Consider the following 14722-nt stretch of genomic DNA (forward strand, 5'->3'; position numbering starts at 1 on the left):
GTTGCTCAGACCTCCATTTTCGCCCGACCTCTCTCCCTAGCCAATCAAACTTGTTGATTTTCTAGGGATTGGTTGAGAAGACCCCGATCTACACTTCCACCAAGAGAAATTTAATTCCCCCTCTAATCCCTTGCGGATATTTTTACTCTTGGGTGTTTGAGCATCCTAGATGGTTGAGGTCACCTCGGAGCCATATTCCATTGTGGTGAAGCTTCATGGTGTCGTTGGGAGCCTCCAATTAAGTTGTGGAGATAGCCCCATCCTTGTTTGTAAAGGTTCGGTCGTCGCCTTCAAGGGCACCAATAGTGAAATCACGCATCTCGTATTGTGTGAGGGCGTGAGGAGAATACGGTGGCCCTAGTGGCTTCTTGGGGGGCATTATCCTCCACCCCGCTCCAACGGAGACGTACTTCCTCTCAAAGGGAAGGTACTTCGGTAACACATCCTCGTCTCCTCTGGCTCCACTCTTGGTTATCTCTTACCTTTACTTGTGCAAGCTTTCATTGTGTTGTATCCCGTGCTTGCTTGTGTGCTTGTTGTTGTTGCATCATATAGGTTGCTCACCTAGTTGCACATCTAGACAACCTAGTTTGATGCTAAGTTTAATTTGGTCAAGAAAAGCTAAAAATTGTTAGTTGCCCATTCACCCCCCTCTAGTCAACGATATTGATCCTTTCAGGCACCCCCTGTCTTCCTCCCGTGCGCCAATAAGGAAGGGGGGTGCAGCCAAATGGCAGGAGCCGAAGTGGGATTCGGCCCCACTTGGGGCACCTCCTGGCTACCTCCCCTCTCCCCCACCTATATATATGTGGGAGGGAGCGCCACACATCGCCACGACAATCTCTTAGCCGTGTGTGGCGCCCCTCTCCATAGTTTCGTCCCTCGGTCATATTTTCGGAGTGCTTAGGCGAAGCCCTGCGGAGATAGAATCACCACCACCGTCACCACGCCGTCGTGCCGTCGGAACTCATCTACTACTTCGCCCGTCTTGCTAGATCAAGAAGGCGAGGATGTCACCGAGGTGAATGTGTGCTGAATGCTGAGGTGTCGTACGTTCGTACTTGATCGATTGGATCGCAAAGAAATTCAACTACATCAACCGCGTTAATAAACGCTTCCGCTTATGGTCTACGAGGGTACGTAGACATGCTCTCCCCTCTCGTAGCAATGTATCTCCATGATAGATCTTGCATGTGCATAGAATTTTTTTACTTTCCATGCAACGTTTCCCAACAGGAAATATGTGCCAACGATCTTCACCAACTCTTCTTTCCATGCAACTTCGATTTGATAACGATATGATCTAACCTCTTATATATCTTCATAGTGATCCTAGGTTTGTACGCAGGATGATACTTTTTTAGTTTTCTGCTATGTTACCCAACAGTACCTACACGTCCATCCAACCCCTCCCTGATATATTGAACCGACTAATGACTATGGTTTCACCAATCAAGATCGTGCAAACCGCAATCCTCCAAAGTACCTCAGAAATTGTCTAAAGCACCTCAGCAATTGTGCATCACAGCCTAGGGTCAAGCCACCCCTCCCTCCTTCTCACACACAAGAATATTTCATTAATCTCCCGCCGTCAGGCAAGGCTTGTTACTATGGGCTTTTTAAGGTCCCTAAAAGGCGTCATGTCACCTCCTTTTCGTCCATTTTTTACTCTCCATGGACCCTCTAAAACCCCACTCAAAACCATCCTCCTCTATTTTCATGCCAATGTGGTACCTTGAGCACCACCCATCCTTGCAAACATTCCCCCAAAACACACTAAGTCCGCCACTCTGACCATTAGTTTTCCGAATCAACATGTTTGGGAGGCCTAACTTTCACCTCAGCCACTCCAACCCTTCTCCTAGGCATCCATGAGACCTCGAATTTGTCGAGCCATTCCCCAAATACCGGCAATTCCATGCCACTAGCCTCATTGATTCCGGCAGGGGTGGTCCGTCAAGCAAAGGCTTACTTCTGTGAGTAATCAGAAGTACTCCATCTGTTCACAAATATAAGATGTTCTAAATTTTTTTCGTCTGAATCAGATGTATATAGACACGTTTTAGTGTGTTTGTTCATCCATTTCAATCCATATATACTCAAAATATCCAAAACGTCTGATACTCCCTCCGTAAACTAATATAAGAGCATTTAGATGGCTAAAGTAGTTTACAGAGCAAGTATTTGTCAACGAAGGGAGTAGTATACAACGTCAAGCGTACGTGTTAACGCCTGCTGCTGCTGCTGCTGCTGCTGCTGGCAACGAAATGCAGCTCGCCACCACACGGATCGATCCCGTTTCAGCGTAATTTAAACGCGTCGGACGGTCGGAGGATACACGGGACGCGTGGATTCGCGACGGTAGGAATAGGATCAGTTCACACCCTCGGCCCTTCAACTAGGCGGTATCGGCGCTTCCAGCTGGCTCGCACAAAAGGCGTAGCCTCCAGCAGCTGAAATGGTGAGGGCGTTGGATCTCGCCGCGGCGAGAGGCTTCGCCGCCGCCGCAGCCGGCTCCGTGCAGCGCGCGCCCGGCGCCGTAGTGGGTCTGCTCTTCGTCCTCGTGGGCGCGGTCGCCGTCGTGGCCATCGCGGCGTTCGGCTGCGCCGACGACGGGAGGGCCAAGCGACGCCGCCGCGAGCGCTGGGGCAGCGGCAGCGGCGCCGGCTACGGAGGTGATGGCGCCGGCGGCGGCGGCTGCGGTGGTGGAGGCGGCCACGGGGGCGGTGGGGGCGGCGGTTGAGGAGCGGAGCGCGTCAAGCGACGCGGTTGCTGCATCCTGTGTACCTGACCCTGACGGACGACTCGGCTTACTCTGCTTCAGCTTCTCTTTAGAATTCCATCGTCTCGTTGAATGTATCTGCGCTTCTGTAATATAGATCGGTTGTAAGATACTTGTATGCTTATGGACGCCATTTTGCTGTGTCATGGTGCTGATTCGATTGTTCTGATCATGAGTACTGAGCTATAGGCAATCTGTATGGAACTTTGGTCTTTGATCGTTGTGTTCATCGTAACCTCTTCGATCGGCGGCGAGTACCACTAGCTAGCACCGTCCCGGAGGCGGCGATGGGCGAACGGCCGGATCGGGAATTCTTGGGTGGCGGCATGGCCGACGGCTGGTCAGGAAACGCGGGTGATGCATTTTGTCCAGCTATAGCCTATATGCATGTTTGTGAAGATCATTTTGCTATATGTTTTGTGAAGATCATTTTGCTGTGCCATGGTGGCTGGTTCACTTGTCCGAATGAGTACTGAGGCTACCGCCGATGGGGGCAATCTGCACTGTCAAACTGTGATCTTTTATCCTTTTGATCGTTGTGTGTGTTCATCATCGTAGCCGCTACGGCGAGCACTAGTAGCTGCCACCGTCCCGGAGGCGGGGCCGGATCGGGAATTCGGCGGTGGCGGCATGGGAGACGTCCGATCAGGAATACCGATGCATTTTGTCCAGCACCAGCAGTCTCAGTCTCTGATATGCCTCATATCCATACTAAAAAAGCGTGTGGACGTCCCTCCAGAAGAGCAACCATCGAGGAGCGAACAGAACGTGTGCCGTCGGTGAGATCTCGCCGGGCCGTGTGGCTGGAGGCGACTAGCCAGTCTGGGCCGTCGGTGAGAAGACGGGGATAGAGAGGAGGCCCAAACATGGCACGCGCCGAGGCTGCCACGCGCAGCGATACTGCGCGCTACGCGACACCCGGCTTCGGAGGCGTGCATGGCCGACACAAAGAGAAAAGGAGAGGAGAGATCTGGATATGGTACTAGTGCTACTGTAGTACTAGTAGCATGGAGTGAGAGTACACAGCAAAAGAATGTTTGCTCGCGCCGCGCGCATGGTGCAAGCATGCCGACGATGATTGCATTTGCAACCGGGGAGAACGAGGGTAACCTGAACCTGGTGATTCAAGTTAGTTGTTCTAATAAATCTAATAAAATTTAGATGCTCCTCATGATATAGAAGATGATGAACTTAAAGATTTTTTGTCTGATAGTGATCAGGAGAAAACTCATGGTTTTGAGAAAGCTAAACTATTAAAATCAGGAGGAAATTTTTTAAAGTTGTGCTCCCCTGTTTTTAGGGTTGAGCTGGCTAAGAAAAGCGGGTGGCCCCCCAAAATTAAAATCTAGAATCATGTTAGGGGTCTGGGACGCCCTGATAAACAAAAGTTCCTTAGAGACATGATTTTTGATTATGAGATCCAATTCATAGGCTTGTCGGAAAACCTCGATGCAGGATTTTGATATTTTTTTCTGAGCCAAGAAACTTTCTGGCAATAGAAATTTTCAATGCCAATAGTTGAAACCAAATGGGGGATCTGGACATCTGGTGGTCTCCTTTAGGGGTGGATGCTGTTAAAATGAAAGTCATTTCTCAGGTGGTAGGTGAACACTACATCTGCTTTAAGATCAGAGATAAAATAACTTTGTTTCGGTGGTAGTTGTTACTGTTTTATGGACCTGCACAGAGAGAAGCTAAAGATGAATTTTCGGTTGAATTTGCTGATATTTGCAGTAAATGTCAAGGGCCAGTGGTGATGGGGGTTTATTTTAATATCATCAGGAAAACATCTGAGAAGAACAAGCCATGTGTCTTACCTAAATGGAGTCATACTTTTAATTCTATTATAGAAGTGAATGGGTTGAAAGAGGCGATGCTCCAAGGTAGACTGTATACACGGGCTAATAATTTGGATGATCTTACCTTTGAGAAACTGGACATGCTCCTAGTTTCTAAAGATTTGGATTTAGCTTTTCCCCTGGCAACTGTAACAGGATTAAATAGATATCTCTCAGACCATGTTCCTTTGATGTTGAATTGTGGAGTGAATCCACCTCACACCAATATTTTCAGGTTTGAAAATTGGTGGCTTGAGAGAGAATGTTTTGGGGAGATGGTGGAGAAGATCCGGAATGCTCCCACATTCAATGTGCATGGCATTGATAAGTGGCAGGAGAAAGCTAGAAGGTTTAGAAGACATGCCAAAGGATGGCATATTAATATAGAGGGTGTGTTTATAAATTGTAAGAAAATAATTTTGGGAAAGCTGGATGAGCTGGATAGGAAAAGTGAGACTACAAGATTGACTGCAAGTGAGAGAGAAATGAGATTGATCCTTGACTAAAAGAGTGTTTGCTCGCGCCGCGAGCATGGTCTTTGTAACCTAAACCTGGGAGTACGAGGGTAACCTAAACCTGGCACCGTCACCTCTTCTTTCCGATCAAACCGTAAGCACTATCCACATATCCATGATCCTTCGTCCCAAGAAGCTTGTATTACATTTATTTAGGAGTTAAAAGCACCCCAAGTCCTAGAACTTGAACGAATTGTGATGATTTGGTCGAAAACTTGCAGAACTCCATCCCGCCGTCCTACAACTTGACTTAGAGGTGATGATTTAGTCCTGAGCCTATCACAGTGCGACAATTGGCAGCCAAGTGGCCGGGCCGGTCGTCGCATGGTATTTTGTAAATAACCCCCTGACATTCTTGCTATCCAACACACACTACATGCCACCTAAATTAAATATGTCTCAATATATGTCCGCATCTGTTTGTTCCTTCTCTATTCCCCATCTCCAGCTCCAGCTCGCCGTCGCCGTCAAGCTCTCCGCCGTAGTCCTGGTCGGCCCCAATGGTCCGCTGGGATGATCTTTCGAGCTCCTCGTCTGACGACGACTCCATCACCAATCAGGTTAGCTGTCGCATGTGTCCTCTAGGTCACGCAGACAGGTTAGTGTTCAGGCGAGAAAATGGGAATTTTATTGAACATGCTTTTTTTTGTTCTAGCCACCTGCCACCATTTTCTGCTCAAAATGGAGAGACCTTGCTCCTGATTTTGCTTCTAGATGTGAGCACCTATCTGTTTGTGAGAAGTTGATGGCCTTTGATTCCGTGGTTAGAAGCAGGAGATTCTTGGCTTGTGCACAGAAGGTAAGTAGCTAGCTATCCCATATTCCATTGCTATATGTTACTTTTTGTGTAGTGTGTTTTAAGTGGGGATGATTGTGCCAGTGCTATTTGTGATCTTAAGGTTAGTAGATAGCACACTAACTTTAGCACTTCACTGAATTTGTTCAATGTTAACATTTAATTTAATATTTCAGTTAACAGACGTTTTTCACTTAGTTCAATTTTGTTCATTGTAAAACCTACACTAGATTTGTTCAGTGTCATAAGTTAACTGAATTTTCCAGTTGACTAAACTTTTGCGGTTGTGCACTTAATTGAATTTTGTTCATCGTTAAAAGTTAAGTGAATTAGTATAGTGTTAATAGACAACTGAACCTTTGCACTTAACTGAATTTTATGTAGCTATGTTAACAGTTAACTGCATAACTGCATTTCGACACTTAACTAAATTTAATGTTGAAAGTTAACACCATTTCGACACTTAACTAAATTTAATGTTGAAAGTTAACACCATTTCGACACTTCACTATCAAAAGAAGTCAAAACTCACAAAAGTTTGTGAAGAAAAATATTTAGAACTAGAATGCCAAACACATATTATTAGATTCGTCATAAGATATAGTTTCATATTCTTTTGATAGTTTGTATTGTAAATATAAATAGTAAAACCATGAAACAGAGGTTTGTAATGTTTGACTTTTCAAAAATTCTATACGCACTATATCATGAAATGGAGGGAGTAGTATATAAGAAAAAGAAAGGAAAACCAAAAAGAGAAAATCGGTACAAATCTCCATGCAACATAAAAGTGATATAAGACATAGCAAAACTGTATCCAGGTGTACATGACCTATATACATTCAAGCACTGGCCAGTAAGCTAATAATTCAGAGTTACCGATACTATTGTAGTAACAAGCACCGAGTAATTGTAAACATGAACATTGGAATTTATATATCCTCTCTGACTAAACCCTGGAGCGACCATGCCGGCCCAGGAGTACATGCAGGGGGGGCACTCCCCTAATTTAAAGCGATCGACCTAAAAAAAAGGCGCAAAAGAGCAAAGCTACACAGATGTCGCTGCTCTGCTTCCATTCTACAGGGCTGGCTGGCTAAACTATGATGGCTCCAGCAGAATCATGTCAGTAGGAGGGCAGCAAACAAACAACAAAGCCCAGCCAGCCATCACAAAAGCATAGTGGCCAAAGCTACGAAAGGGAAAAGAAACTTCAGAAAACAGAAACTAAAAGAGACCAAAATAAAAGCTAGCCAGCTTGCTTGCTTGCCTGCTTGCGTTGAGACCCATTTTGTTGTTAGCACAGCACAGTGGTCGTCTTCTACCCTGCGTCTGACCTGTCAGCGTCTCATCCATGCATGCTGCTTCCTATGTTTGCACCATGCCATCATGCCCTACCCTACCCCCCTCATCCTCTTTTACCTCTTTGTTGTGTTGTGTGGCTTCTGAGAACTATGTCAGTCTTGATCTCATCACATCGCATCCATCAGGGCCAGGGCCAGGCCACCTTCATTCTCCACCGCCCCGAATCATTCCATTCCAAAGATCGGCGTCTGAAAGGCTGCCACATTTGGGTAGTATCCAAAGGACCCTGCCGTCACCGAGCTTTCGTAGGGCCCGCCGCTGCTGAAAGCCGCCATGGGCGTCGACGCGCCGAACCCCATGGAGTGATGCTGATCATGCTGCTGCTCCTGCCCCTCCCCCTCGTGCTGCTGCTGCTGCTGATCGTGTTGCTGAAGGTGCAAGTCGCCGGCGTTGCTGCCGTAGCAGTGAGGCGCCATCGCGCCGCCGGGGCCGGCGTTGGCGAAGTCCAGGTTGACGCCGGAGCTGTAGAGGCCGTAGCCGAGCCCCTGGAGGTTGCCCTGCTGGTGGTGCTGCAGGGCCAGGAACGACAGGTAGTCCTGCTGCTGCTGGTCGTACTTCATCGGCAGCGCCGTGAACGCCAGCGAGTGCGGCGCTTCCACGGGCAATGCGGCGGCTTCCGGGGAGCTGGACTCCAGGGCCTTGCTGCCCCGCCCTGCGCCGCCGGACATGTTGCCGATCGGGAGGTTGCTGCTGATGATGCTCTCCACGTTGTACCGGCCGATCTCGAAGTTGGTGACCGCGCTCAGGCCCCGGAACTTGATGGCCGCGATGTCGTAGGCCTCCGCGGCTTCCTCCTCGGTGCCTACGTAAACAGAACCTCAGTTGTTAGATTTTATCAAAATCTCAGTTGCTTGAGAACAAGTGGCATTCTTAAATGTTTTGCAGTAAAAAATCAGCATATATACATTTGTCATTGCTACAACAAAAAGAACAACACATGAAACGTTTCACTTAAGAAAAACACAAATGAAACATATGGTATACAAGGACATAGACAAAGTCTGGAGAAGAATGCCATGGATTTCCAGCTCGTAGACAGCAATGCAAGCTGCATCATCAAGACTTTTGACTAATTAGCTGCTACTACTTTCAAGCCCATGAGCGCAATGAGCTTAGTTAAACCAAGAGCAATAATGACCGTCTCAGTAAGGTACACTCCTAATATAATCACCGGTCAGACCCTTTGTGGAAAGCTGGCCGTGAAAACAGCAACTATATTCCAAGTTCTAAATACAGGTTGCTAGATGCAATGCAGGAAGAAAGGGCTCAGGCTCCCATCTGAGCATTGGAACATGCATACATTCCGAGCAAGCATGCATGGCCATGGTTTCTTCTTTTTCTCCACCCCTACCTTGCATGCAAAAAGCCCGAAAACCATCATAAAAGATGACAAATGGGAATCAAATGTGGGCATCCATGCCTGTAGATACACGTGGTCCATGGGTGCATCTGGTCAAACTAGATGGTTTTTGACCTCGATAAAAAATATGTCGACGAATCTAGCTACAAGACCTGTACGAACAGACTGTAAATTAAGATGAACCTACGTGCACGGCAACAGTATTGTAATGTGGTTGTTAATGGAAAGATGCGACTAATGCCCGCTTCGAGGGGAGGGCTAACACGTGCTCCCCTCCTACTTGAGATTTCATTACCCAAGAAGTTAAGGGAGGATTGTACTCTCACTTGACTCTTAGTTAATTTATCCACATATCTCGTTCTCCTTTTGGGAACAAAAGAGATAATGTAAGCTACTAGCGAAGATATATCCTGGTTTCATAGAAAAAGAAGGAAATGTCCTGGTTTAGTAACCAATGGGTGCAGTGTGAGAATTAAAGTAGATAACCATGCATATCTGCATCCCATTAAGTACAGAAAATGGAGTTTTTGCACAAGGATGTAGTATATACTCACTGAATGTTCCGAGGTATAGATCCTTGTTGCCAGCAACCCGTCCGATCCTCGCCTGCCATCGACCATGCTGGTGATGTCTATATGATAGAATGCAAAACAAACACTTTTAGATGACACCACATGCAAGAGGCCAAACACGATGAACACACACGAAACATGGAGGATAATATTAACCTTGTGACACCCCTGTATATGGAAGCACCACGGGAGAAACCACTACTCTTCCTGCAGAAGATTAATGACATGTTTTTCCTCATCAAATTCACTTGAATACCATAGCAATGCTAAAGTATATGTGATGAAGCATATGGAATGGCCATGCCCGTGCATGTCATGTGAGCATGCATACAATGCTACTCCCTCCATTCCTAAATGTAAGTTTTTATAGAGATTTCACTGGATAGACTACATGCGAAGCAAAATGAATGAATCCACATTTAAAATGCATCTATATACATCCGATGTAGTTCATAGTAGAATCTCTACAAAAACTTATATTTAGGAACGGAGGGAGTACAAGATTAGAAGTGGTCATGATTAGTAGCCTATATGTATGTATGTACCTCCTAAGTGAAGCTACAAACTCCTGGCGTGTCATGTGCTTCATCTCCTCCACCTCCTTTTCATAGTCGGCAACCTAAAAAAGAACACTTGCCGCATAAAGATACACATCCGGCCAGCACATCGATAGATATGCCCATGCTTTGCTGCACATTCTTGCACATATCCAGGAGTTTTTGCAATCATGCATTGCAATCCATCTATCTATCATCTTACCGGGAAGTTGGTGGTGGTGCTAGACCCCCAGTACTTCAGCGCGGCGAGATCGTACGCCCTTGCCGCCTTCTCCTCCTTATCATAGCCACCTGTTCCATGCAGCACCAACACTTTAGCGTCACCCACACAGATAAGTTTTTTTAAAAAAAATAGAAGAACTAGAAGACTCTCGTTTCTTACCGAGGTACACTGTAGGGAGAAGACAGCAGAAATAACAGCCATGAAGGAGAAACACATCGAGTTGACATGTTGAGAACATCAAGAAGCGTAAGTTAGGAACAGCTAGCAAAACGATGTGTGCATTTGATCATTTGTGCTAAGTAGTATCGTGTGGTCACCTTGGCGGCCCTTGCGGCTCTGGCCTTCACGCCGGCAGCTGTTGTCCCACAGATGCGCCTCGTACCTACCCGTCCAACGGTGCCTAAAAATCACCCAAAAATGGACAGTAAAATGAGATGAGCAGCCCAAAACTTGATCGAGCATAGGAAAAGAACACCTTATTACGCCGAGAATCAACAACTTAATTAGCTTTATCATCTCTGTTTTTCTAGTATGTTGTTACTGCAGGTTACTGATTAATTTTTGTGCATGTACTGGTGTGATATTTGCATCTAGACGAATATGGACCAGTTATTTGCATGCAAGCAGAAGCAGTAGAGAGCTCAAGAACCCAAACAGGGGCACCATTTTGTAGGTTTCTTGGCCAAATAGCTAGAAGGATCAATGGATGGATCACCGCCGTGCATATAGCTGGCTTACCGCGTGACGCCACGGTAGATGGAGGTCCTCTGGCCGAAGGAGTCGACGGCCTTCTTCTGCTCCGGCGCAGGGGCCGGCATCTTCGGGTCGGCCTGCTCCTGAGGAGCCGCTGCCGGGGAGATAGTGGGCGCCGTGGTTCCGGTAGCGCCGCCCAGGAATCCGGCGGCCAGGAACTTGAGCTCTGAGTCGTACATCTCCGCGGTCGCTGCAGAGACAACCTGGTCGCCGCGGCCGGCGTCATTATTATTCCTTCCGTTGTGGTTGCCGTTGGCGCCGCCCCCGAGGAAGTCCTCGAGCTTGGGCGGCGGCCCGGCCCCGGCGATGGCGGCCAGCTCGGCGGCCGCTCCCCGCTCCTCCTCCCCCATCTCACCTGCACACGCACACACATATACCACATGAGCACGACGGCGCCCCGACCAAGAAAGAGAAGAAAGAGATCGATCGAGAGTTGGAGGCTAGAGGAGTGGGATAGTAGTACTCACAGTGGTGAGCGAGGGAGAAGTTGAGCCACGGGTAGTGGCCATGCGCGGCGTCCATGTCCATGGTCAGATGATGATGAGTAGCAAACTCCTCGATGCGAGCGAGCGAGCGAGAGTTGTTTCGCTTCTCGAGGGAGAGGCGGGGAAGCAGGAGGAAGGCTATTGGTTTTGTGGGGCGGTGAAGAATGGGCGGTGGACTGGACTCGAGGGGCGTTAAAATAGAGGAGGCGCGGCAGACGACACGGTGCCAGCCGCGGTATATTTCTATGCGGGTTCCGAGGCGGTGAGAGATGCTTTTTACCCCCGCGCCCCTCCGTGCCCTTGGCCTTGGCTGTTTGCTCAAGCGTCGGGCCGGTCACCGTGGCAGCGGCGTGGGAGATCGAGGCGGTGTTTTACAGGTGGAGGCGCGGTAGGGGTGGCGGGGGAGGCGGTATCTTGACCGCCTTCGAAGCAAAGGAGGCCATGGCGTGCCCTGCGCTGAACGGATAGGCTCGATCGGCCTCTTCCTGACGGACGCTCTGGCTCGGCTTCTTTCCTTCTTTCTTTTCTACTGGCCCTCTTTTTTCTTCATTGATCAACTTGGTCACGTCCATGCCGGTCAGCTCGACCGGCCAACAGAAGGTGACAAATGCTCCGTGCTCCCGTGGCAGCCGTCCGTGCACGCACGGCAGTGTACAAATTTTCATGCCCTTGGTCGTGTGGTGTGTGCGCTCATCTTCATGCCCTTGGTCGTGTGGTGTGTACGCTCGTGGATCTGCGGCGCATGCATGCAGATCAGATAGCAGCGTCCCGTAGCATGCATGCACGCGCGCGCGTGCGTCAGGTCGATGGATGCATGTCCGGCGGGACGAACCGTGGTACTACCGGCCGGCAGCAAGACATCACGGTCAACGGGTCAAACGTGTCTGGGAATAAAGGTGCGGCGATCGCAAAGCGGCCAAAGGGAAAAAGGGGAGCGCGGCATGGTCCTTCCTTGCTCGCAACGGACACCGGGATTATGGAGGCGCTGATGATTTTGTGTCGCCGGACATTCCAAAGTACCGGACAACAGCTAGCTCCAACTACAGTATTTTTTTTAGCTCAAAATTGTAGTGCACGCCGCTCCTTTGTATGTATCTATTCTGCAAATTTGGTTGAATTTATAAAAGCTTAGCTTGGGACAAACCTAAAACTTCAAATATTATTAAATGGATGGATTATATCGTGAGAAACTTCATCATAATGCAAGTCAAGCGATAAACATTTTATGATAAATAACTCGTACTAATTCTTAGTTAAATCGATGGTTATGCTAGACCTTGTATGCTAGTCCGGAAGGAATGTTATAGAGCGGTATATATACACGAGTGTTCAAATGGACAAAATGTCAACTGCGGATAGAAGGGACTCAGAGAAGGACATTACAGTGGGTTGAAACCATAGCAACAGAAACCCGGACACTGACTATGAACCAACCACGTGATGACCGGCCAACAAAGACCAAAGGCTACCAATCCATAGCCTCCGAAAGAGGGTTGTCCGCTTAGCACCACAGTCCTCTAGTTCGTCAAAACAAACCAATGGTTTTCACCGAGAGCCTAATATGGAGGGACATGGTCTTATGACGATAGTAAGCAGCCCTCGATATAGTGACACGCTATCATCGACATCGTAGTATGTATGATCGATATCAAGCTTGGTGATGCATGATGTCCAGGAGTTGTGTTCTGAATGAACACTCTAGCCAAGGCAGTCGTCGATGACACAGTCACACGACGACACTCGACGATGCAGTAAGCAATGGAAGTGCGGCAGTAGGCAGCAGGTAGGGTTGGTCGCCACCCTCGCCCCTTGGAGTCGGGGCGGGGAAGCATAGCATTTTTTTAGAACGAAGGCTCAAGTCGAGCCCGACTTTAAATTAACAAAGCCATCAACCGGCCAGTATTACATCATCAACCCACTTACAGGAACAGAAAAACAAAACAGCTAAGAGATACATAGTGCTCTGCAACAGCTAGCAAGCTTCGTACAACCTACAAGCAAAGATGAAGAAACTAAAGCCCAAGAGCAGCTTGAAGAGGATGAAGCCCTCCACCGATCGCAGTCCACCGCTCAGTGGCACAAAGAAGGCCTTGAGGAGACACAACTAGTAGATTGAAAGTATTACATTGTCGGCTCCGTGGGCTGCGGCCAAAACAGATACGCCCTCCTCCATCTTCAAAAGGGGCTCCATGCCCCCTCGGTTGGCATTAGGCGCCGATCCGTCGGAAGATACATATGCTCTCCCAAGAGCTAAGAGGAGTAATCGCCACCGTTGCCACCAGGAAGACCAAACCAGAGCACCGCCAACATGCAACTCTGAGCTCAACAAAGGGGAACCTGGGCACTGAGAGGGAACTGCACATGAGGAGAAGCAAATGCACGGCGAGACTGTTGATGACAAAGCTGCAATGGAGGGAGCCCAATGCGGAGCAGAGAGACGCCGCCCAGTTCGCAATTAACAGCTCCAAGCTCGCACCCCCCCCCCCCCCCACACACACACAATGACCACGACACCCACTAAAGGGGAACCCAATCCCCTGCAAATGGGCTCTGAATGCTGACGGGCGGAGAGATGACCATGAGCTACCACACAGTAGGCGAACACAGTAAGAAGCGCCTCCGAGACACCGCAGACTCCAACCATGCAGCAGCCAAACGCCTACCAACGGAGCGAGCTCGCCAACGCCCCAAAACTCACCAAAGGCGACACCTTCATGAAGGTGACTACGCCACGCGCGTCGCTGCCGCCCAATCCAGAAGGATTTTGGCTTTCGCCCGGTAACGAGTAGGGGAGAAAGGAAAAAGGGGGATAGAAGTACCATAACGGCGCCTACAGGTAGGGGACGGCGCCCGCGGGCGTCGCCGCCATCGTGGCCGGCTGAATCGGCCTGGATTTCTCCGGGCACTACACCGCCCCCAGCCCCATCTTCGAACCCGACGCCGGCAGCCTGGGACGACCGAAGACAGGATCTGAAAGGGGACCCGAGCGTTAGAGGCGAAGGCGGCAGATCTGGACGGGCGCCCCCACGGCCCGACGTCCAGCAACCTCAACCCGCCGCTGCCTTGCCGCCCGCGCGACCAAGGCAGCCGACCACCACCCGTGGTCGCCGTTGGCTAAGGACGGCGTCGCGCCACCACCCGAGGCCGCCGCCTCGGCTCCAGGGCCCCCCGTGCGCGAGGGAGCAGGCAAATCCCCGCTGCCACCTTCCCTGACGGACGCCCGGCGTGCCGGCGACCCCCTGCGGTGGCGACGGGGTAGAGGAGAAGGGGGAGGGAGGACGGAGGCGGGCTAGGGTTGGCGCCGCCCGAGTCGCCCCTGCGGGAGCGACGCGGGGGCCAAGGGGGACTTCGTTTTCCTCCTACCCAATTTGCCACTTGCATAGCGTCTTTTTAATGCAAACACAAACTTGTGCTACCACCTCTAATCCATTTAAAAATATTTGAGCCGGGAATCCATGAACATTAAGACTGTTGCA

General features: G+C 49.4%; 1 protein-coding gene across 1 annotated transcript; it reads right to left on the minus strand.

Moving 5' to 3' along the window:
• Window positions 1-6841: 6841 nt before the first annotated feature.
• Window positions 6842-11439, minus strand: LOC123047058 (AP2-like ethylene-responsive transcription factor AIL5). Its single transcript, XM_044470549.1, has 9 exons — window positions 11229-11439; window positions 10747-11116; window positions 10326-10408; window positions 10168-10176; window positions 9988-10076; window positions 9774-9847; window positions 9385-9435; window positions 9211-9287; window positions 6842-8098 (listed from the first exon to the last, which is right to left on the minus strand). Exons 1-9 carry the CDS (start codon window positions 11287-11289, stop codon window positions 7461-7463), a joined length of 1452 nt encoding a protein of 483 aa, XP_044326484.1. The 5' UTR covers window positions 11290-11439; the 3' UTR covers window positions 6842-7460.
• Between the last annotated feature and the right edge of the window lie 3283 nt (window positions 11440-14722).

This window comes from Triticum aestivum, chromosome 2B, assembly GCF_018294505.1.
Source record: "Triticum aestivum cultivar Chinese Spring chromosome 2B, IWGSC CS RefSeq v2.1, whole genome shotgun sequence".
Taxonomy (NCBI): Eukaryota; Viridiplantae; Streptophyta; class Magnoliopsida; order Poales; family Poaceae; genus Triticum; species Triticum aestivum.